General features: G+C 44.7%; 1 protein-coding gene across 2 annotated transcripts; it reads left to right on the top strand.

Moving 5' to 3' along the window:
- Window positions 1–2,642: 2,642 nt before the first annotated feature.
- On the top strand, window positions 2,643–18,463 carry CD48 (CD48 molecule). 2 transcript variants are annotated; one of them, XM_023214261.1, is made up of 4 exons: window positions 2,644–2,808; window positions 12,081–12,383; window positions 15,759–16,016; window positions 18,073–18,463. In XM_023214261.1, the coding sequence occupies exons 1-4, from the start codon at window positions 2,727–2,729 to the stop codon at window positions 18,150–18,152; spliced, it is 723 nt and encodes a 240-aa protein (XP_023070029.1). In that variant the 5' UTR covers window positions 2,644–2,726; the 3' UTR covers window positions 18,153–18,463. The 2 variants fall into 2 exon arrangements, with proteins under 2 accessions (XP_023070028.1, XP_023070029.1); XM_023214260.2 differs by having other exon boundaries at window positions 2,643–2,808; window positions 15,759–18,463.
- Window positions 18,464–24,605: the final 6,142 nt, after the last annotated feature.

The following is a 24,605-nucleotide window of genomic DNA, read 5'->3' as shown; positions in this document are numbered from 1 at the left end:
CAGCGGTAGGCAAGTGTAGGAGCAAAACTGCACGTTTATTTTGGTAACCTAAGGTGTGCGGGAGAAGTCTGTTGGCCTCCGGCAAAGGAGGCCGGCAGAGTCCCCCTGGGCTCTCGGACGGACTTCCCACAGTCCCCACATCCCAACAGGACTGGGGCTGTGAGAGGGCTGCGTGGCTCAATGGCGGAGAGCGGCTTTTTTAGGAGTGGGAGGGCAATAGGTGGGGCATGGGCGTGTCAGGGGCGTTCCGCAGGTGCGACCAGGTAAATCTTGGTCTCTTCGGATTGACGTCACCTGGCGCATGCCCAGTTGGTCTGCACCCTCCCTGGGCGCCGGCTGCATTTTCGCATGCGCGGGAAGAGTTGGGGGGTGGGGGATGAAGAACCCGGAAGTGCACCATCTTGCCTCGGTTCGTCCAAACAATAAGACTTCTGGCCACTGGTGAGTCAGATGGAATAGAGCCATATTTCTCTTCTTTCAAAGGCAGATAGGAGAAATATTGCTGAATTCTTTTTCTGAGCAAGGAATATCCCTGAGAAAGAGAACGCGCCCTGAGGGTAGGTCTATAGATGGCCCCGTTAAGGCGGCCACCTTTTACGGTAGAAGCCAAAGGGATGAAATAAGCCCCGGTCTCCCATAGTGCCCCCAGGCTTATTAGGAAGAGGAAATTCCCACCTAATAAATTTTGGTCAGACAGGTTGTCTGCTCTCAAACCCTGTTTCCTGATAAGATGTTATCAATGACAATGCATGCTGGAAACTTCATTAGCAATTTTAATTTCACCCCATCCGGTGGTCCTGTGATCTCTCCCTGCCTCCATTTGCTTTGTGATATTTTATTATCTTGTGAAATATGTGATCTCTGTGACCCACACCCTATGTGAGCACTCCCTCCCCTTTTGAAAATCGCTAATAAAATCTTACTGGTTTTACGGCTTGGGGAACATTATGGAAACTGCTGACGTGTGATGTCTCCCCCGGACACCCAGTTTAAAATTTCTCTCTCATGTACTTTTCCCTTTATTTCTCAAACCAGCCGAGATGCTTAGGGAAATAGAAAGGAATCCGTGTTAAATATCAGGGGTGGGTTTTTCCCCCAGTACTTTCCCAGCCTCTGATAACCATAATTTTACTCTCTACTTCTATGAGCTCATTTTTTAAGCTTCCATATATGATTGGGAACAGGTGGTATTTATCTTTATGTGCCTGACTTATTTCACTTAACATAATGTCCTTCCAGTGTGAGGATTGAGGAGAGCAGACATTTTATTGTTCATCTCCATGTTGAGAATCAGAAATGTCCCCAATTAAAAAATGATTACAAATATGTTATATCAGGAACTGTGGCTTGCCTATGGGTCCTGGGTGGGCAAATAACTAATTTAGATTCAATAGGAATGGGCTTGAAATTTCCTAGACCAAGATATGATTTGGCTATGTCTCCATCCAAATCTCATCTTGAATTGTAGTTCCCATAATCCCCACATGTCTTGGGAGTGACCCAGTGGGAAGTAAGCTAAACACAGGAGCAGTTACCATTGCGAGGTTTTCATGATAGTGAATTCTCACTAAATCTGATGGCTCTACAAGGAAGGTGCTTTCCCCATTGTTGCTCAGTTCTTCTCTTTCCTGCTACCACATGAAGAAGGATGTATTGGCTTCCTCTTGCACCATGATTGTACATTTCCTGAGGCTTCCCAAGCTATGCTGAACTATAAGTCAATTTAACCTCTTTCCTGGCCAGGCACAGGCTCATGCCTATAATCCCAGCACTTTGGGAGGCCAAAGCAGCTGGATCACTTGAGTTCAAGACCAGCTGGGCCAACATGGTGAAACCCTACTAAAAATACAAAAATTAGCTGGGCATGGTGGTGCTTGCCTGTAATCCCAGCTGTGTAGGAGGCTGAGGCAGGAGAGTTGCTTGAACCCAGCAGGTGGAGATTGCAGTGAGCCGAGATTGCACTGCTGCATGCCAGTCTGGGCTACAGAGTGAGGCTGTGTCTCAAAAAAACAAGACAAAACAAACAAAACAAAACCCCTCTCTTTCCTTTATAAATTACCCAGTCTGGAATATGTCTTTATTAGCAGTGTGAAAACAGACTAATACAGACCACAGGGGTGGGAAATCCATTCTTTTGGGCCAAGTAATCTTACTTTTCTTCTAATGTTCAGTGGATAGGCTGATGTCAAGCTTCAAATAGTGAATTATCATAAAGGAAGAAGAGTGGAGGGTGGTGCTGGGGGTAAGAGGTGTAGCACTAAGGCTATGTGGGTCTGATTTCCCAGACTACCTGCTCTGAGTGACACTTACCCAGGCTTGACTGGGCACCTCCTATGTCTTAGCCCCTGAATTAATCAGAGTGATTCCTTCCTGGGAACAAAAAGCAGATATTCTCTATCAGGGTCTCTTAATCTTTTCTGAGTACTGCCCCCACTGAGAGTCCAGTAGAAACTATTAATCTTCTCCCTACAAAAAAGCACTCATGTACATTCAAACAAAATTGTTCTCAGTTTTCATGATGCTCTTAGATAAAAAAATGTACAAGGCCTCCTGTTTCTGGTTTCCGGGGCCCCACACAAGTGGGCTGGGTGGAGAGAAAAGCTCAGTGGTTTTTTTTTTTTTTTTTTTCTCTAACCCTGTTTGGTAAGTTCCCTTTTTAGCCCTGGCCTCTTTCTAGCGAGGCTCTCAACTGTCTCCTGCGTTGCTGGGAAGTTCTGGAAGGAAGCATGGACTCCAGAGGTTGGAATCGGTGTCTGGCTCTGGAATTGCTACTACTGCCTCTGTCACTCCTGGCAATCAGCATTCAAGGTACTTTCTACCAACTGTCTGCCTGTGATTGTACACTGAAGGCATGATCATTTGGGAAGGGGAGATGGGATGTAGTTCAACCCTAGAAGCTGGATCTGGTATCTGGAAAGCAAGTATTTCCATTCCAATACCATGGCCATGGCATGGTTGAGGAACCTTTCTTAGCACTGAAGGATTGAGCTTCATCTCCTTTCCCAAGAGGATGTGACCAAAACAGGACCCTGGGGAGAAGGAGAAGTAGGCTCTTCATATTTTGTCCCTTGGTTGGTGGTCCACGAAGTTGTGGAAAAGTGTTTTTTCATTTTGAATAAGAAGAAGCTCTACACTGACAGCTGCCGCATTTTATGCTCCGACACATTGTACTTCATTAGGCATTCTTTGAGACCTCTGTATATGTGAGGTGTTGTGTCCTGAGCCAAGGTAAATGATATTGTCATTGACCCAAAGAAAAGATAGATCAGAATTGTAGCAAGAAAAGCTTGGAAAGGATTGCTGTCTGGGGTCTCTGAATGAGGGTCTGAGAAGAGGCTGGAAGTGCGTCAGCAACAAGGGATCCTTAACACATCTGATTACTAAGAGTTAAGGTCCATTCCTCTGCCACAGCCTGTTCAGTCCCTGTCATGTGCCCAAGGGCTGAGCTAACTTTCCTTCTCCTGTTAGAGCTGCCTCACCCTCTTTCTTCATCCAGTACCTGTCTTCTTATGCCAGCTGAGAAACAGTAGTGAAGCCTTTGACTTTCTTGCTATTCCCCCAAGTAAATACTCAAGTCTTTTTAATTTAAAGGGCTTTAATGCTCACCACTCCGAGTAAAACAGTAAAAAAGGAACAAACATGCGGTAGTTACACCGTGGCATAAAATGATGATAGTTTGTAACTTTTAGGGAGGTGAGGCAGAATGTGTGGAGGATAGGTCTCTCACATGCTCTGCCTCTCAGGTAGAGTCCTTTGGTTCATGACTGTGTGAGTCTACAGCTGTATGGGTTCTGTGGACCTGACTCAATGCATAGGACATTGGTATGGCCTTGGGAGTGGGGACGGATGTGAAGTATTCATCTAACTATTGGGAAAAACAGGGTTGCCAATGAGAACTGGAATACTTCAGGACTTTCTCTTGGCATACTGAAAACATCCTGACAGTTGGTCGTTCTCTGACTTCTTTTCTAGGCTTCATCTTGGTCATGTGTTCTTTGAAACATGCAGACCACACCTGATTATGTTATCCTTTGAATGGATAATATTGGTTTTGATGAGGTTAGGTTATCTATTTCTATAACCTAGGTTAGTAAAATACAAATTAAGCACTTACTGGGTGTCAGGCATTGTGCTAGGCATTTTGTATACTTGTTCATTTAACTTTCATTAGAAAATAGTGAGGTGGCTATTATTATCTACGTTTTTCAGATGAGAATACTGTCTTTCAGAGAGATTGAGAAATCCTCCTAAGGGCACACAGGTCTAACTTCCAAACCATTTTATTACTATTATGCGTTTCCTAGACTAAGGCCAGAGAATCTTGATGAAGGTCAATGTGCCTAAATCTCTTAATTTTACTGTTTGCCTTAAAAGAGGTGTTTTCTCTTACCTCTGGCTTATGTACATGCCTTCTTTCCACCTAGATTTCCCTCCCTCCTCCCCTCTCCCTGCCTCTCTTTTAGGTATCTGTTTTCATGTGACTTCTTCCTGGACTCTCTGCTTATGAATGTGTTCTGAAGGCATGGTCAGATTGGAACCTCAGGCTCCAGATTATGGTTTGTGAATTGCTTGATTGATCATCTGTTTCCTTGAACTTTATGAAGACAGAAACCACGTGCAGTGTTGTGCTGCTGCACTTAGCACAGGCCTGGAGTGTGGCATGTGCTTGATAAATAATTGTTACACAAATGCATGAACAACTTCAAAAAGCTTCCTTTTGGATGACATATCCATATCTTCCTGAAAGTGCAAGTAGTTTTCTCCTCTGCAGTAAGGGATGCTTCTGTGGAAAAGTTGGAGAAGCACTTTTAGCTCTCTTCTTCCTTCTCTCCTCAGACTTGGGTTTCTCAGCTCTTCGGTTTCAAGGCAATGATTCAGGGCACACTCCACAACTAGCCAACTCCCCATCTGTCCACAACACTTAGCAGGGTGAAGTAGAAAGAGTATTGTACTAGAAATGAGATGACCTGTGTTCTATCTGGTTCCATGCTGCGGGATTTTCAACAAATCATTAAAGCTTCCTGAGGCTCAGCTTCCTCAGCTCTATAATGGGTATAATAATCTGTTCCTCTTTTCTTCAAGGGGTTGCTATTAAGATCAAATCAAATAAAAAATGTGCAATTGCTTTGCATTTGTGATGCACACACAATCTGATACAGATGAAAGCCTGGAAAGAGCATCAGTAAATTCCTACGCCCCAAGTACTCACCTGAGCCCAAGACCAGAACTTCTATCTCTTAAACATCTTCTCTAGACTTTCCAGACACATGTCTAAAACTTAACTCGTCATCTCTATTCCTGCTATGTATTGCTATTTAACAAGCTGCCACAATACTGTGGCTTAAAATAATAACAATGATTTACTTTGCCCACAGATCTGGGGGAAGACTGTTCATCCTGTCTCATTTGGTGCTTTTCATGTACTTGCAATCACATTATGGTGTGGCCTAGAGTCATGCAAGGCTCTTCACTCACAGGGCTACTGCCTGAACTGAGGGAGGCTCAAAGAGCTGGGTGGCTGTTACCACCCAGCGGAAGCCTCCCAGAGTTGGTGTCCCAAGAGAAACAGGCAAATGCTGCATGGTCTTTTCTAAGCTAGCTTTGCAGTTCACACTTCCGGTGTATTCCATTCATTGAAGCCATCACCAAGCCTACTCAAGTTCAAGGGGAAGGGGCACAAAGTCCATTACTTGATGAGAGGACTGTCAAAAAATTTGCAGACTTTAAAAATAAAAAAAAAAAAAACTACTACAATCCTTCTTCCCCCAAAACCTACTGCTCCTCCACTGTTCCCCACCTCTATAAATGACATCTCCACTTGTCCGGTTGCACAGGCCAGAATTCCAGAAATCATCCTTGATTCTTTTCTTTCCCTTGCTTCTCATGCCCAATGAGTAAGTCCTGTTAATTCTACTTTCAAAAATAACTCCCAAATATGTACAATTCCATCCACCCCCGTGCTATCTATCTTAGATCGAGCCACCATTTTCTCTTATCACCAATTTCCACAATGATGCACTATCCTAACTTCTATTTACTGCACTCTCTCTAGATAACTTGTTCTCCACCCTGCTGTTGGTATACATTTTCTAAAATGGTTCTCTGTTTACTTCACTCTTCTGCTTAAAATCTTCAGTAGCCACTGTGGGAAGTGAGAAAGCAGAAGCTGTGAGCTCACTTCCTGCCCTCCTTAGTTTATGTTTTGCCAGTGAGCTACTTCCTGTTCCATAAATAAATCTCATTTTGGTGTTTCTGGGCTTTTGATTCTTTTCCTGTTTTGTTGGACTATTCACTACCACCAGTCCTCATCTTTCCCTGGTTTCATCCCACTTAGACTAATTCCTTTTACAGAAGCCATTCTCAACCCCCAAATTCAAGTGACGTGCTCCCTTTTATATGCTTTCTAAGCATTCCATATTTTCCTTTTCCTAACACTTATCATCAGTAGTGAAAGTATCTGATTAATTGTGCGGATTCACTGGAATGAAGCTCAAGGGAAGGAGCTGCATCTATCTATTGTATGCATACAGAGTCAAGCACATAGTAACTGCTTACTGCGCAGTTATTAGATGAGTGAATACATGAGGAAGTTCATGTATGCATGTATACATGGAGGGATGGGTGGATGGAGGGAGGAAAGAAGCAAAGGAAAGAGGGAAGGAATAAATTTTGTCATTGTTTCAGTCAAGCTGGGATCTCAGAGTAGCTCTTACTGGCCCTGATAAATTCTTTCTCACATTTCCCACAGTGGCTATTTCAAACTTTCACCCTATCCTCAAGGCCCCTTACCTCAGTCCTCTGCCCTCTCAGCAAGGTATGTGCCTCCTTCTTTGCAGAAGAAATGGAAACTAGAGACCATTAGGCAGGAGGCCCTTCAACTTCCTGCCCACTATCTTCAAACTAGAAACTTCTCTCCACCACCAGCTGTCTTTCCTCCTCCTCTTTTCCTTCAGAGGATGAAGTATCCCTCGTCCCAACCAAGACCTGTGCCATCAACTCTGCTCTGAGCCCCCCTAGCCCAGACTCATCAATCACCTCCCTTCTCTTCATGTCTTTCCTCCACTGAATCCTTTCCTTGGCTTACCATAGCTTAGGTCTTTCCGTCTTTGAATAACACTAAGAACAAAAACAAAATACTCTCTACTTTTTCATGATCCTTTACATAATGCCCTACCATTCTTTTTCCCATTCAAATTGCAATGTCTGAAGAGAAGAGTCTATTTTTATTGTTTCTCCTTCTTCACCTTCAAATTGCATTGCAATGTTGCCCACTGAACTCATTATAGTTCCCATCTCAAAAAATAGTAGCCTACTCAGCTTCTCACCAAGACACAAACCTGGCGTCTTAGTAGCTACTGCAAAATTACTTCCTAAAAAGGTTTGTACAGGCTTGTTAAATATTTAATCTTATGAGAGAGCTCCAGGTAACTCTGTCTCCACATCTTTAACACTCATCTTCTTTTCTTCCTTAAGAATTTTACTAGAAGCCGTGTGTTTTGTTTTTATTATTTTTATTTTTCTCAATATACAAGAAAACCAAAGAAGTCAACCATGTGTCTTGTTTTTTTTTTTTTTTTTTTTTTGAGTAACCAGAACTTACTCTTTAAAACCTTTCTCTTTCCTGGGGAGACTCTTTGGTATGGGATTATGACTTCCTTTGATCTGAATTTTTTCCCTTTACAATTCTGTTTTTCTACAGACAAGAAACATGGGTGGGCACAGGCACAGGTAGGATCTGGTTCTATTTGTTTTTTTTTTAAAGCGAAAGTGAGTCTATTAAGAAAGTAAAGGAATAAGATCCAACTTTGTTACTTTATCCCAACCATTCAGACATATCACCAAATACTTCCTGTTAGAATTAAATCAAAATAGTGGTTTTTTAAAAGGTTGCTTCACCTACTTCCTAAAAGATGGAATTGTTAAGAAGGCAAATCCAGATTTTATCAGCAGTTAATCACTTCTTTATTTCTCAGTAAGAAGTTACAGCCAACCATCAGGACAGCCTTTTTGGAATTGTTACACATGGGTGGTTAAGGAGGGAGGGAGGAAAGATACAATATTGTATGCGTACCTGTCATCAGCACTCATAATATACTGAAATGGGTTGGGCATGGTGACTCACGCCTGTAATCCCAGCACTTTGAGAGGCTGAGGCTGAGGTCAGGAGTTTGAGACTAGCCTGACCAACATGATGAAACCCCGTATCTACTAAATAAAAATAATTAGCCAGGCGTGGTGGTGGTGTATGCCTGTAATCCTAGCTACTTGGGAGGCTGAGGCAGGAGAATTGCTTGAACCTGGGGGACAGAGGTTGCAGTGAGCCAAGATTGCACCACTGCACTCCAGCATGGGTGACAAGAGCGAAACTCCATCAAAAAATTATATATATAAATGATCTGTCTGGTGTTACTACCTGCCTCTGTCATCAGACAGTGGATTGTGTTATCTTCCTGAGTGTATGAGACATGCTGGGGAGTCTGCCAAGGATGACCTAGCTCAGTACTTCTCAACCAGGGTGAACATGGAAGAATTTTGTCCCTCAAGGGACATTTGGCAATATATAGATACATTTTTGGCTGTCACAACTGGACAAGTGCCACCTAGTGGGCAGATACCAGGGATGCTGGCAAACATCTTACAAAGCACAGAACAGCTCCCTACAAAAACGAATTATATGGCCCAAAATGTCAATAATGTCAAGACTGAAAAACATTGATCTAGACTGCCTATTATGACCACTTCTATTAATTCATGTGGAAACAAGTAACAGAAGGAGAACAAGTCAGGAATATGTCTAGTGATTTTAAAATCCTGGAAAGAATGTCCTCCTAGGCTGTATGCTCCAAGAGGCCAGATACTCTATCCACCTTGCTGACAGCAGAGTCTAGCACAGTGCCAAGCATGTTGTGGTTGTGCGACGACTGTTGCTGGCTTGAACTGATTTTGTCAGAGGGATTATAGGACATGGGCTGGACCAATCAGAAGCACTGTAGAAATGAATGCCTAGGTATTTCTGAGTACAAACAAGGACAGGGTAAGCACTCAATAAACATTTGTTGAATAGATAGATGAATGGTTGGAAAGCTGAATGAACAGGAACTTGAAAGTCCTGGGGACACAGATAAAAATCTTTTAGTGGTTGAGAATGTTTTGGAAATTATGGATATGTGGAAAGTGAACAGCTAGTACACATTATGTTGTAGAGTACAATTGAGTTTTTGTGTGGCAGCATATGACACCAGAGTGATATAGGACATATTTCCTCTTTTCCTACCTTTAGTTTTTTTTTATACTGCTCTTTTTTAGGCTTTGTATACATATTCTAAGTTCTCTCTCCACCAAAAAAGCCAACAGACCTCACTTCATCTTGTACCTTGTCCTTATCATCTTTTCTTTCTCCTTACCTTAACCAAACCAGGTTTTTAAAAATACCTCGAGGCTTATACAATTTGGAGTATTCTCAAGAAAAAGAAAAAGAAAAGAACAAAACTAAATACAAATAGGAACAAAAATAAATTCAATTAGAACAACAACAACAACAAAAGAAATCCCAGGGAATTAGTACAAGTTTAAAAAATACAAATACTACTCACATCATGACAGCAGGAAATATAGCACCATATTTTTAGTTAATGAAATGCCTTCATGCTTCCATAATACTTTGCTACTGAATAGCTCTGGCTGTTGTTCACTTCCAACCTGCTTTCTCCTCTGCATCCCACCTGCAGCCCGATTGCAATGTGTCCACGGCCATTGCCAGTGAGTCAGTGCAGAGGGCAGCAGGAATATTCCTGGATGCAATTGCTTCACTGAAGTGGCTAGCAGGAACTTCCAAGAGTTTGCAACCCTCATACATGTATCCCACTAATCCCAACTAAGTAATTCCCATTTCTACTTCCCCTTAGCCAGATCTCAAAATGCCCGTAACTGAGATGCCAACCAACAAAAGCAGAAATGTGATGAAGGGGATGTTGTAGTAGACAGAGGCTGTGGTCTAATTATTTGTGTTTAAGATACGTTTTGTAAAATGGATTACATGAATACACTGCTAGGGCTCCTCCAGGGCCATCCAAGAAGCCCTGAAGCTTCAGCTTCATCACTTTCACAGGAAATCTGCCTCTGATCCAAACTTTGTGAAATAATAGTTTAAACAGTCTCCACTTTCTTACCTTCCAATAACTTGCTTCTAAATATATTGTAAATGCACACACAAGACATGAGCCGTTTTTACAGGAACACTTTTTTTTTTTTTAACAGGACAAAACATTATTAAAGCTAAAACATCACCATCTGCTCTCCCCAATCCCACTCCCTCTCTGACTGTGTCTCTCAACATCCAATCCCCTTGCTCACTCCACACTACCCACTCACCGCCTCCTTGCTGTTGTTTACGTATGGCAGGCAAAGCCCTGCCCCAGGGCCTTTGCTCTGGCTCTTTCCTCTATCTGGGTCCCTCTTACCCCATATATCCTCTTGGCCACCTCTGTCCTCCAAGTCTTTGCTCGGATGTGACCTACTTATCACCTTATAAATGAAGTTCACCCTTTTACCCCTACCAGTACTTGTGACTCCCCTTACCCTATTCTAGGTTTTCTCCTCTGTCATGGCAATTATCACCTCCTTACATACTATATAGTGTGTTCGGTTAGTGTGCTCATTGCTTACGTCTTTTCACCCCACTCTAACGCAAGCTCTGTTAAGGTAGGGATCTTTGCTGCTTAGTTCACCGATGTATCCCAAGTGTCTCAAATTGTGCCTGACAGATAGTTCTCAACAAATATTAGCTTTTAATCATCCTTTGGCTTACCTTAGGGGTCATCTCCTCCGAAGAGATTTTTCTTAGTATTTTCTCAGTTTTCTATCCCTACCCTCCGGATAGGAATACATTCCAATAGCCCACTGTGTTTATTGTCAGCACTCAGAAAACAATGCCCCAAAATCATGGCCTCAGAAGCAGCCTCAGAAATGAAAGTTTTTCTCTGACCTTCTCCTGCCCTCCTGTCTATCAGTCCCATTCTCCCCTAAGCTAGCCATAGACATTGGAATCCCTCTTTCCCAAGGCGGGCCATTGAAGCCAAAACCCCTTTTCCCCAAAGCCAGCTATAAAACTTAAATATACCACCCTAACTTTCCTTGAGCCTTTCTATGTAAAAAAAAAAAAAAAAAATTATCTGACCTATCTTGTTTAATTGTGAATCATAAGACCCCCATTCTAGAGAGGGCCTGCCCCACACGCAGGAGGAAGGAAGGAATCCGGCACAGAGAGGCCAAGCAGAATCTAGACAGAGAGGCCTTGCTGGGTTTCCCCCAAACAGTCTATTGGCATTCAATCATTCCCTTTTTGTCCAATCATATTTCTCCATGACTGTCCATTCTTTGTTGAACCTAAGCATAAAAATGAACAATTTGCCCTAGACTGCTTAGTTTTCATTGGAAGTCCATTCATTCCACAGGCTCTGCTTACACGTTAATCTGTATGCCTTTCCTCCTTAATCTGCCTCTTGTCAGTGATTTTTGGCAAACTTTCAGAAGGGGGAGGGGAAGCTTTCCCTTGGTCCCCACATTACCTTTATTACAGTCACCAAGATAATATATTAGGATTATTGGTTTGTGTGTCTGTCCTCCCACACTGGTGTATTAAATATTTTTAAATAGAATAATGTACTTTTTGTGTCTATGCCTCTAGGGACTAACAAAATGCTTACTGAGCTAGGAATAGACAGGAAACACAAGACCAGAGAGGAGATATGACTTGTCATCAGTTTACTTGAAATCCTACTGGTATGAGAGTAAGGGAGAGAGCCAGGCCCAACCTCAGTTGGCCTTACTCAATTCTTTTATTTTCTGGGGACAGTACTAGATGAATTATAAGCAACACCCCCTTCCCCCATGCCCACTTTTCAAGCTCCAACTTTTCTTGAGTTCCTGAGCAGGAGACCTGGACTTCCAATGAAAACCATACTCACTTCTAAGCAGAAATCCCTTCCTTCTCGCCTGTTCCACCAGCCCAGGCTATACCCTAGGCCTCTCAGCAACACTGCCTTCTCTGTGTCAGGTCTCACTCTGACTCTCATTGGCAGGTTACTTGGTACATATGACCGTGGTCTCCAGCAGCAATGTTACTCTGAACATCTCTGAGAGCCTGCCTGAGAACTACAAACAACTAACCTGGTTTTATACTTTCGACCAGAAGATTGTAGAATGGGATTCCGGAAAATCTAAGTACTTTGAATCCAAATTTAAAGGCAGGGTCAGACTTGATCCTCAAAGTGGTGCACTGTACATCTCTAAGGTCCAGAAAGAGGACAACAGCACCTACATCATGAGGGTGTTGAAAAAGAACGGGAATGAGCAAGAATGGAAGATCAAGCTGCAGGTGCTTGGTGAGTCAGGGGAACCAAAGGGCAAATCCCCACTCCAGTGGCCCTGGATGGACCACTGTGGCTTCCTGGCAGGCTTGGGGCACTCTCGGGGAGGAGGAGAGGAAAACCTCAGGACAGGTTTGATTCGTTTTTCCTTGATCCAATTCTGTTTGGGAGTGAGCCTAGGTCAACAGACCCCCAAATTAACAGTCTTAGGACATTTAACACCTCTTCTGAAATTAGTGAGTCTAAGCTTTGAAGAGAAGGAAAACTAGAGATGTTTCCTATTTCCTTCATTTTGTCCTGTGATCATCCTAAATCAGCTCAGCTCATCTTAATTATATCTCTGAAATTAGGCTTCACTGGACTTAAGATAAAAGAGAATGTATTAATATAAAGAATGGGGCAGGAGTTATTAGGAGAATTTTTCAAATTTCATGATGGGTGGGACAAAAAAACTTCCACCCATAGCTCCAGTCTAACCAGTTTATATTGAATAAGGACTAGGACATTATACTTGGAGCCAGACAGACTTGGGTTCAAAACTCTGGTCAGTTGCTGACTAGCTGTGTAACCTTGAAAAAAGATCTTCACATCTCTGTGCCCATATTAGGTAAGACTCTTTTGATAGCAAGTAACAGAAACTAATCCAATGTACCTTTACCAAAAAAGAAGAATTTAGTTTAAGAAACTGGGGCTATTTAAAGCAATTAAAAGAGCTAGGAAAGGCTGAAGGGGAGAAGATTGAAAACCAGGGTCAAGCTAAAACCCCTAGCTTCGGGAATCTGTGGACTGTGCCTATGGATTTGGATTCCTGCCATTTTACACATGTTATCTCTCAAAGCTTAGACTTGCTCCTCTGAGTTTCAATTCTCAGGGCAATTTAAAGACAGAGAAACTGATAGTCCCAATTTAGTTCAAGTATGTGTACCTGATCTAAACAATTATGGTGAAAGGGTCAGATTATAAGGCAGAAACATGGATATGGGGAGAGCTCCAGCGGTTCGGGTATGCAATTCTTGTAGAAGAGTGGGGCTAAGTGTCCAAGAGTGGTGCTCCCTTGAGAGCCTTGGGTTCTTCATCATATTATGAGAATAATTCTACTTACCTTTTAGGATGTTATTAGTATCAAAGTAGATAGGGAAAGTGAAAACATTTTTTAAAATGTCAAAACGTGCAAATGAAGAGTGTTGTATACATTCAAGTTCCACCAGCCAGACAGTCCCTGATCCAAGCAGTCAGATTCCCTTCTCACTCTTCTTCAATGTCATATGGGCTGAAAATTCAGAAAGTGCTGGGAACAAAAATATTCAAGGTCTCTTACAGTGGTTTTCTGGTTAACACGCTCTACAAGATTTTTTTTTTTTTTTTTAAAGCCCTAATGTGTATCATTTACCAACTTTGTAATTTCTGTGGTTTAAATACCACTACCACAGTTGATTCCAATAAACTAATGGTTTCACAAAAAGCTTGCAACATTTCTGAGTACTTAAAAATCCACAAACTGTCTTGGGCTTCAGCGCACCCTACCTGAGGGTAAGATTTCCAGGATGTGGTCAGCAGGGAAAAAAATGGTCCTCTGGTCCAGACCAAGCATTTCTGACAGCTCGTAGCGAGCATCTTGGAGCTGGACAACCCAAGCTGGCTCAACTAATTCCATCAGCAAAGTGTCCAGTGCTATGCTGATCACCATGGGAAATGCAGAAGTAGTGTAAGACATGAGGCCAGAACACAGGAAATGATGAAAACCAGGATAAAAATTGCTCAATTAAAGCATGTAGGGGAAGTCCAGTCAACTTTTATCTCCTCTGTAGTCTGAGCAATCTCTTTGCAATCTGAGATCGGCTTCACAGAGGAGACAAAACCAGAGTTCTAGAGACCAGATTGGTAGAGCTTCTAGAGCCTCTCCACACATACAACCAAGAGACAAGCTCTGATCTGGTCAATATTTTAATCTTATGGGGTTTGAGCTGCATTGATTCTGCAGATGTTTTGCCCTTGACCAGAATGAAAAGATCTCAGAGGACTGCAGGTAAACCAGCCTTAGCCAAGGAAAGATCAGATGCAGGGACTATCTCTCATTCTCTCTGGCAGCAGTACAACAATAATAATGGTAAAATGACCTCTAGAATGTATGTAATACTTACATTCTGCAAAAAGCAATTATCCATGACAGGTGACATTTTATCTTTACTAGCATTGTGTGATGAGGTAGAGTCAGTTTACAGATGACAGCAAGGGGGTTAACTACCTTGCCTAATGTCACTCCACTAGAGTCAAGTCCAGGACCCAGACTGGTCTCACTCCAAAACTAGTGTTTCTGTGCCTGCTTGCCTCCCTTCCTTTCCTTTCCCTTCCCTTCCTTCCTTTTTCTCTTTCTCTTTCTTCCTTTCTTTCTTCTATTTTTTTTTTTTGAAGGTCTTCTTCTTCACCTTTTTGAAGGTCTGCTGGAATGCAGGGGTACAATCATAGTTTATTGCAGCCTCGAACTCCTGGGCTACAGCAATCCTCCTACCTCAGCCTCCTGAGTATCAGGGACTACAAGTGCACACCACCTCACCTGGCTACTTTTATTTTCTATTTTTTGGTGAAAACTGAGTGTATCTATGTTGCCCAGGCTGGTCTCTAACTCCTGGCTGCAAGCAATCCTCCTGCCTCAGCCTCCCAAAGTGCTGGGATTACAGGTGTCAGCCACTGCACCTGGCTGTGTTTTATCCTTTCTGTCTCATAACTACTTCATTCATTCTTGCACGAGATACTTATAGAATACCTGCCGTGTGGCAGGGATTGTGCCAGACATGGAGATATCAAAGTTAGCAGACCAATCTGTTTGTCACAATTGACGTGGCTGGAAGTTACATGAAGTCCTTCTCTGTAGCTCTGCCAGAGTCTAGAAGGTTGGCACCTGCACTGGATGGTTGTGTAAAGGACTTTGCCACGCACAGGCAGGTACCTCTTACCTTAGGACTCTTGCCGAATCTGAACCCGATAATTCTTGAGAGACAGACCAGTCAAGGTGCCTGCCATGAACCATGACTAGAGAAGTGTCCCTGAGCATCTCAGACAGTTGGTATACTAAGTCTGATCCCAGCAATTCTCTGGGCTATTCGTTCAGGCTCACACATGATCATAACCCCATTTTGTTCCCAGAGCATATAATGGACTCTGGCGCCCCCTCCAGGACCCAGCTTAGCTTCACTGCCTAGGAGCAGCGCTTGCAGTCTGTGAGGCCTCAGGAGGTCAAGGCTGCTCACTGGCTCCCTCTGTAGAACTTCTTCTTCATGACTCTGCCTCCTGGGGCGCTCAGGCCCCTTCCCTGGGTCCCTTCGTTCTTTGTTAGCTAAACCTTCACAGCATGAATGCCTCACTGTCTCATAACATCCTCCTCACTTTCAGACCCTGTACCCAAGCCTGTCATCGAAATTGAGAAGAGAGAAGTTGTGGATGACAACTGTTATCTGAAACTGTCATGTCTGATACCTGGCGAGTCTGTAAACTACACCTGGTATGGGGAACTCCCGAAGGAGATCCAGAACAGTGTGCTTGAAACCACCCTTAAGCCACACAAACACTCCAGGTGTTATACTTGCCAAGTCAGCAATTCCGTGAGCAGCGAGAATGGCACGGTCTGCTTCAGTCCACCCTGTACCGTGGGTAAGAAGGATCCCTGGGAGCTGAGGGGGGCACGGGGTAACTGGAGTTCTGTTGAACGAAGAAAGGCTGGGGGTTCTATGCAGCCTCCTTGCACGGTGTTGTGGTCAATCCCTAAGGTGTCTGGGAGAGCTGGGAGATGTGGGTTCTGCCGCCAGCTCTACCACCAACTCCCAGCCAGCTCACCTCACCTTCGTGGGACTCAGTGTTCTCACCTGCAAAGGACGTTTGACAGAGATCTCTGATGCTCCTCTTCCCTCTCCCGGTATAACAAAGCATAGTCCTGACACCTGAGGCCAGGGTCGTCATAGAGCAGTCTGAAACATCAGGGTGAGCAGGGAGAAAGAAGGGCAAGTGGGCAAGCAGCTGTCTAGAGGAGCTTCGTTCGACAGCCAAAGTCAGCCAAGGAAAGAGGGACCGAGGTCGTTAGACAGCCAAAGTCAGCTAAGGAAAAAGGGACTGAGGAGATGGGCCTGAGAGAGGCCATCGAGGAGGCGTGAGAGCCTGAGCTTCAGGCGAAGCTTCTCCTCCCCAGGCTGACGTTCCTAGGTGAAGTTAGGAAGCCAAATTCCCCTGTCTCCTGGGAGGATCCACTCATTGGAGTGTCACACCTGCTCCAGATCAGGCCTACACTGGTGCTAGCATGGGACAGCTAAGGCTGTGGGTTTTAGAGTCAGTCGCAGCTGAGATCACTTCTAGGACTGTCACTTACTAGCTAAACAAGTTTCTTAGCTTCCCCAAGTCATGTTCTTCCTAAATAAAGGACAAAATAACAGTTCTTATCTCATGCTAAGGATTCAATGAGACAAGACATGGAACCTGCCTATCACAGTGCTTGACAAGTCCTTAATAAGCAGGAGCTAAATGAGACGCAGTCTCTTAGAGTTTTGAGGACCCCTTAATAAACTTGGATCAGTATCTCCAGCACTCTGGGCCCCGTACCCTCCACAATCCCGAAGTCAGATCCCTGAGCCCTGGCGTACACATTCTTGTAGAATAACTCAGACCTGAGGTGCTCACCTTCGCCTGCGACCCCTGTCATGCCCAGTCAGCAGGGATTCTGGCCTCTGAGAAACTTGCTGTTTCGTGGTCTTCCTGGGCTCTCTCTATGCTCCTCATCTGCACTGATTTCTTTATCTCTACTCTCACATGTGGACTACGGAGCCTGCATGCTCTTCCTTATTCTTCCTAACTCACTGGAGTTAGGAGCAGCCTCTCCTGATATGCCCCGTTCTTCTGCCACCACAGAGCCACTGTGACAGTTTGGTGTTTGACCATGAGAACACAATTTAGCTGGTGGTTCCAACACCACCTTCATATCAATATCACATCCTGAGATCCAGAAAAAGGCAGAAGCACATTCCCTGTCCTCTATAAAATGGGTGTGACTATTCATCTGAAGAGCGGATAAAAGCAATAATAAATCCATTTTCTTTTTGGAAGGGTAAACCCATCTGTCAGTTTTTAGTCACCCAAATTATCCTAGAAAGCGCCCTCAAACTCCCTTCCCTATTGTATCACTCATTCCTTTATTGTTTTGATTTTCTCCAGCTCAGCCCTGCCCCACTCCAGCATCTAAGTTTTCCTTCCATCCTCTTTCTTTTTCTTTCCTTTTCTGTCTTCCTTTCCCTTCCCTTCTTCTTTCTAGCTAGTGCAGATACTTAGTGGGGTGGCGAAACAAGGAAAGGAAGTGATCCTTTTCTCTCTAGAGTCAGTTGTGCATTGTATTATGTGGTCATCTGTCTGTACCTGAAGACCTACCCTACCTCGTTGATGTCCAGAGTAGGGCAGTGATGGTTTCCCAGGCCACAGATATGTCAAGGTAACCTTTGAGCACAGGACCCAACTAAGCCAGTGATATTTAAGGAATTTCTGCACTTTTTATACTTTATGTTTGGGGAGATTGAGGAAGAGAATGTCCCAGGGAAATAGGATGGGATTCGGGGAAGAAATTCATTCCGCTGTTCTGTGAGCTCCCACACCAGTGTCCAGTAACCCTGCCCCTTCTCAATACATTAGTCGAGATACCTAAGTGTATAGGATTTTCTTGCTCTTTCAGCCCGGTCCTTTGGAGTAGAATGGATTGCAAGTTGGTTAGTGGTCACAGTGCCCACCATTCTTGGCCTGTTACTTACCTGAGATGAGCTCTTTTAACTCAAGTGAAACTTCAAGGCCAGAGGATCTTGCCCGTTGGTAACCTTGCTCCTCACCAGGACAGAAACTGTATAAGATGAGTGGAAGCATGCTGCTGAATTATCAACGAGGATTTTCAAGTTAACTTTCAAAAACTGGCTATTATTTAATTTTATATCTCTTTGTGGTTTTCTAGTAAACTTATAGAGACATAGAGATACACACACGTTTTTCCCACCAAAAATTGTGACAACACTGTGAAAGTTTTATTATTTTCTTTAAAAATAAACATTTGATATAATTGTCAACTAACTGAATTCCTGAAGTTGTTCCAAATCTGTCAGACAGTGCCTGCTCCATCAGCCGGGAGAAACTGGAATCTGGAAACATAGAGGGGAGAGTCTGGGGCCACTGGCTCCTGTGTGTCAACACAGCTGAGGAGCCAATTTGTGCTACCTCTGACCCTTATTCCAACATCCATGCCAAGCCTCCTGGGGTTCCAGCTCCCCTGCCAACCCTTTGCCTCCTTTCCAATGGCTTGCCTTGCTCTGGCCCCTCTGAGGACCACTCTCCTTAAGTCTGCTGCAAACATAGGTTCAGGCTTGCTCCCTCAGAAGGAAGGATGCAGCTCTACCTCATAAGAAGCCTTCCTGCCCCACAGACCTTGTGTAGGAAGCTGAGTTCTCTGTCCTCTTTTCCATTGACGCTGTGTGGGCAACTTTTCAACTCTCAGTTGCTTCATGGGATCCCAAAAAACCATCAGATCGACACAGTGGTCTCACCAGAGTTGTCCGCTATATGCAGGTAGGAGTCCCCAGGCCCACCAATGACATAACACCTGGGATTTTTGCTTAATGTCCCCTCCTCTAAGTACCCTCATGTGCCTGGAGCTGAGAGAGTCACTACAGAATGCACTTCCCCTTCAGAAAAAACTGCCCGCCACAGACTGCTTGCCTTTAAAACCAGACCAGCCTCCCTAACCTCACTTGTGGCCCTTCCCTCCTCACCCCATCTCCTTAGTGATAGAGACGGTGCTGTGTGTGTTTGCCACACCTTCTCATTTTCCCCTGGGTGAGTGAAAAAACTCCTTTTCCCAGCTACTTTTGTGTTTAGCTGGAGCCATGTCATGAAATCTGCCCAAAAGAAAGTGGGTGGAATGGATATGGCAGGATTGAAGGACTTCAGAAAGTGGGGCTACATGATGCAAGGAACTGCATCGGAGCCATTGTTTGGAAGGCAGCTGCCTGCCCTGCGTTGCACAAGCATGACAAGAAAGGTAGGCTTTTGTCTTTTCGACAAGTCAACGTGGGCTCCCGAAGAAACCCACCACCCCAAGACCAGCCTGTAGTCCCATCCAAAATAACTTCTGAGCAGCCTGCATCCCCATCCAAACTCACTTCTGAGCAGCCTACATCCCCATCGGAACTCACTTCTGAGCAGCCTGCATCCCATCCAAACTAAGCCCTGAGCAACCTGCCTCCTCATACGAACTCACCCTCAAAAAGCGTGCATCCCATCCGAACTCACCCTTGAGTAGCCTGCACCCCATCCGAACTCACCCCTGAGCAGCCTGAAGCCCCATCCGAACTCACCCCTGAGAAGCCTGCATCCCCATCCCAACTCATCTTTGAGCAGCCTGCATCCCATCCGCGCTCACCCCTGAGCAGCCTGCATCCCATCCGAACTCACCCCTGAGCAGTCTGAAGCCCCATCCCAACTCACCCCTGAGCAGCCTGAAGCCCCATCCCAACTCACCTCTGAGCAGTCTGCATCCCCATCCCAACTCACCCCTGAGCAGCCTGCATCCCCATCCGAACTCATCCCTCAGCAGCCTGCATCCCCATCCGAACTCATCTCTGAGCAGCCTGTATTCCCATTCAAACTCACCTCTGAGCAGCCTGCAGCCCCATCCGAACTCACTGTTGAGTAGTCTGCAGTCCCACTCGAACTTACCCCTGAGCAGCCTGCATCCTGTACATGGACCATTTCCATTCCCTTTCTGCATCCTGCACATGGACCAAATCCACCCTTCTCCTTCCCCTCACTTTTCTCAGTGAAAGAAGAGGTTTTCTTTTCGGGAATGTCATGCCCGCGCGCGCGCGCACACACACACACACACACGCGAGCGCGAATGGGATAAACAAGCAGTAAGAAGGAAACAAATGCCACTTTCTGTCACAAATAAGCACATTGCTCAGCTGCTAAGGAACCAGCGCACCTCTGCGGACATTGCATTTGTATTACTTCCAGTTACTTGGAAACCTGAGGTAAATCTCACCTTAGACGGCTCAGGTCACAGGCACCAATGGTTCCCTGCTCCTCCCATCCCTCAAGGCAGTGCCAGACACATAATTTGTGGGGCTCAGTGCAAAATGAAAATGTTGGCCCCCCTTGTTTAAAAAGCAAGGAAAATGTGCCAGTAACAGTACTGAAATATTAAGCTTTTTCCTTTCTTCCATAGTCTCTCTACTTGAATTGGTATTTTTTTATTTGCTTGCTATTTAATGCTGTTCTAAGTAAAGGCAAATTAAAAATTTAAATTTTCGTGAATTTTACTTTCTATATTTTAAAATGTCAGTTTTAAATGAAAATAAAATATTTAATTCATATTTGGAATCATTGCAATTACTCAGTTCATATTTCGTGGCTCGTGCATGCATATATATTTTGCTCTTATTGGAGGTGTGCAAACGCTGCAAAAATCCAACTTAACTTTTTTATTTTACTTCTTGTTGCATACATGTTCTTCCAACACTCTGTGACAGCCAGTGGCTCCCATAACGTGACTACTTTGCACTTGCTTTAAGTTTCACTGAACTCCCACACATTTTGGGTAGGTTCCCTGGAGTGCCGTGCTCATGGGACATGAAAAAGGAATGGTGGCAGATATGCAGATTCCACGTATCTTCCCTTCTTATCTGCATGCTCCATTGTCCCAGTGGACTTCAGTGAAAAAGCAGAAGCTGAAAGAGAAAATTATCAAGAATTTCCAGATAGTGACAGCAACAGCAGGGCACTAACCCAGGTACAGGACCCTTCTGACCTGGGGCCCCGTGTCACTGCACAGGTCACAAGCTCGTTAAGCCAAATTTACCTCAGAGACAACTAATATCTTACATCAAGGCAGCAGCCTTCTCTAGAAGTCACAAGGCCTGGTTCTTATGTTCCCCAGCCCCTGATATGTTCCTATGCATCAAAAGTTAGTAGAAACTAGGCACAATGGCATACATTGTAGTCCCAGCTACTCCCAGGGCTGAGGTAGGAAGATTGCTTGAGACCAGGAGTTGGAGGTTTCAGTGTGCTGTGATCGCACCTGGAAAAAGCCACTGCCAGTCCTGCCTGCGAAACAAAGCAAGACTCTGTATCTTAAAAAAAAAAGGGGGGGGGGGTTAGTGTGTTCCCTTCTCAGTATACAAAAGCCCATTTGTCTTTGTGCAAAGAGGATACTCCAGAATTTGCCTCAAGTTCAAGTCATGAGTAGTCTCTAGTGAACTGAGGTCTCAGGATAAGTTGCTTCCCCTTGTCCTTCAGGCAGCTCAGGCAAGCTCCGGCACTGCCCTCTGCTGGCTCCACCGCAGCAAGTTTAAGTAAAACTTCAAGCCTTGGATTAGGTCAGTGCTTCTCAAACCCTAACTTGCCAGCAAATCACCGGGAGAGCTTGTGAAAATGTAGACTCTGAATCAGTAGGTCTGGTGTGGGAACCAGCTTGTCTCAACAGCCAGCATGAGGTTACACATGGAAGGCTGGCAAGGCCAGGAGCTTCTGTGGACTAAGAGAATGTAACCCTCGTATCTGGCTTTGCACAAATAAGCAGCTTGGATTGGGCCCTTGTGTTGGGACCAGGTAGGGGTACATATAAATAGACCTGGCCCCTCATTTACGGCCTATATTTACCAAGTGCTTACCTATGCTAGGGGTCCCATGCTGGAAGCTGCTTATTAATAAGGAACACTGACTAAGCCCATGTATGTTCCAGGCTCTGTGCTGAGCTTTCATTACCTGAATGGCTTTTTCCTTTTCTTTTCTTTTCTTTTGAGACAGAGAGTCGCTCTGTCACCCAGGCCTGGAGTGCAGTGGTGTGATCTCCGCTCACTGCAAGCTTTCCCTCCCAGGTTCACGCCATTCTCCTGCCTCAGCCTCCTGAGTAGCTGGGACTACAGGCACCCACCACCACGCCCAGCAAAGTTTTTTTGTATTTTTTTAGTAGAGATGGAGTTTCACCATGTTAGCCAGGATGGTCTCGATCTCCCCACCTCATGATCTGCTGGCCTCCGCCTCACAAAGTGCTGGGATTACAGGCGTGAGCCACCGCGCCCGGCCGTGGCTTTCTTTAAGGAACAGGGCTGCAGGTTGTTTGGAGTGGAAGTGTCTCCAAAAGTCTTCATTGAGGATTTGGATTTTAAATGGTTTCCTTGGCCAGAATAATTTTACACAACTGTTGGTATGATCAAAGCAGCCTTAGAAAGCCTTAGAAAGAGAGAGAAAGGACATCTCGCATTGTCCCTTCTTGTCCAGTAATAAAAAGATCAAGCTACTCCACAGTGTTCTTGCGCTATCTTCAAGTGCATTTGTTAAAGTGGCAGCTCCTGCACCTGGAGAGTATGCTCTCTCTTCCGCACAATTGCTTCCACTCCTCCTCCCCCATCTCTAACCTCCTTAGAAGACTGCATGGTGGGGCAGAGGATGGATTTAGCCCAGAGCCACCTGCGCCAGCTGGCAAATGCTAACCACAGGCTCTATTTTCTTTCACCAGCTGCTCTGCCCAGCCCTTTGCTCCAGTTGGGTGAGAGCCCACTCCTTTTGCCTGGTCCCCTCCCCCAACTCCACCCTGTCTGTCTTTCCTCCTCTCTCCTCCACCATCTTCTTCTCCTACAAATTTTTGTCACCATCATATTCTATTCCCATCATCTTTCCATCTCTCATTTTTCTGTTCCTCTGTCTCACCCTATCCTGCTGATTATTTTTTTTTCATAACTCTCGCTTTTCACCCAGACCTCACTGTGCCAATTCTGCCTCTGAAGTTCCAGCTGCCCATAAGGGTCTGCACATCCCCTGACAGGCAGTGCCTTGGTTTGTTTCCTTCCTCCTCTACTGACATAGGAAACATAGTTCCCTCAACAAGTGCCTCCTATCCCCGTGACTAACTTGGTCAGAGACTCCCTAAGGAGCCAACAACGCAGCAAACACGTTGGTTGGTTCTCTCAACAGATATTTGCAATAGGATTCCCAGAGGCACTTTTCCTAATGCCTCATATTAAGGGCTAGGACAAAAATACTTCACATTCTAGAAAGCTGCAAATAAATTGCGGCAGCACCACCTCTAGGGCTTAGGAAGGGGTGACTGAACTGGTTCTACTACCCCAATGCTCTTCACCCCCACTCTATATAAACAGAGCTGACTAGGGAGAGAAAAGAGAAAGAGGATCATCAACATCAAAAGTGTTGGAGTTTGAGGAGACCTGCAGCCTTCCCCTTCCCTTCCTACGGGTAAGTTTCTCCACCCATAGCGCCACATGAAAGAGACCTCCAAGAGTGCCACGTGAGAGGTTCAAGGTATGCAAAAGGAAGGGAGACTAAGGTCTCGATTCTAGGTTGGGTAGTGGATCTGTTGATTTTCTTCATGGTAGAAACATGACATTGCAGCAAGATCTGGAGCAGCCTGCACACCCACTGTTTGGCATGGCAAAGATGTAGTAGTTTCCACAGTGGACGCTGTAGGCATAGTCAAGCTTCACTTGTCTTGCCACCCTGGCCACCACGTAAGCAGATCCCAGCAGCAAGAGGTTTTATTGATACATCATTGATGAGAGCTGAGTGGGAGGAGGGCCGGAAGAGGCCAAGCCAGAGATCTTCCACATCAGCACACTACTCAGTGCAGAGTCCCCCACCCCCACCCTGAAAGCCGTTACACCTGTGCTCTACAAAAAACAGAGACAACCACCAGCAGCCAGGTAACTAAGACATAATGTGGTCTTCTCCTCCTGGCCCTATATCATTTGAGAAGCTGGAACTAGATGAGGTAAAATAGAAGGGGAAAGATCAGACCACACCCTCTTCCCTATTACAGATTTTTAGATCATGAGACAAGCTTGGGCTGAAGTGACAGGAACAAGTAAAAGGGGAGTTTTACATCTGAGCCGTACTGTTAAGTTACTGGAAGTGATAGAAACGAAAGTGAATGATTTTCCCAAAACATCCTTAAGTGATGGGAGGCAGATTTGACACAGTCCTCATGTGAATGGGGGAAAATAGTTCTTTGATGTTAGCTCCCAACACACCAAGTTCAGACTGTTCAAGAAACTGGTTAGATGTGCTCATTGAACAGCTGCTATGAGTCAAACACCTTTGCAGATTTAACACTGAGAATGAGAATGGCAGGCATAGTTCTTGTCTTCCTACATATTTCGTTCTAGTCTGGAAGATAGTCATAAGGAAAATTAGTAATTTAATCCCAATGAT

The sequence above is a fragment of the Piliocolobus tephrosceles genome, chromosome 1, assembly GCF_002776525.5.
Source record: "Piliocolobus tephrosceles isolate RC106 chromosome 1, ASM277652v3, whole genome shotgun sequence".
NCBI lineage: Eukaryota > Metazoa > Chordata > Mammalia > Primates > Cercopithecidae > Piliocolobus > Piliocolobus tephrosceles.
The sequence above is the reverse complement of the archived record's forward strand: the minus strand, read 5'-3'. Positions and strand labels throughout refer to the sequence as shown.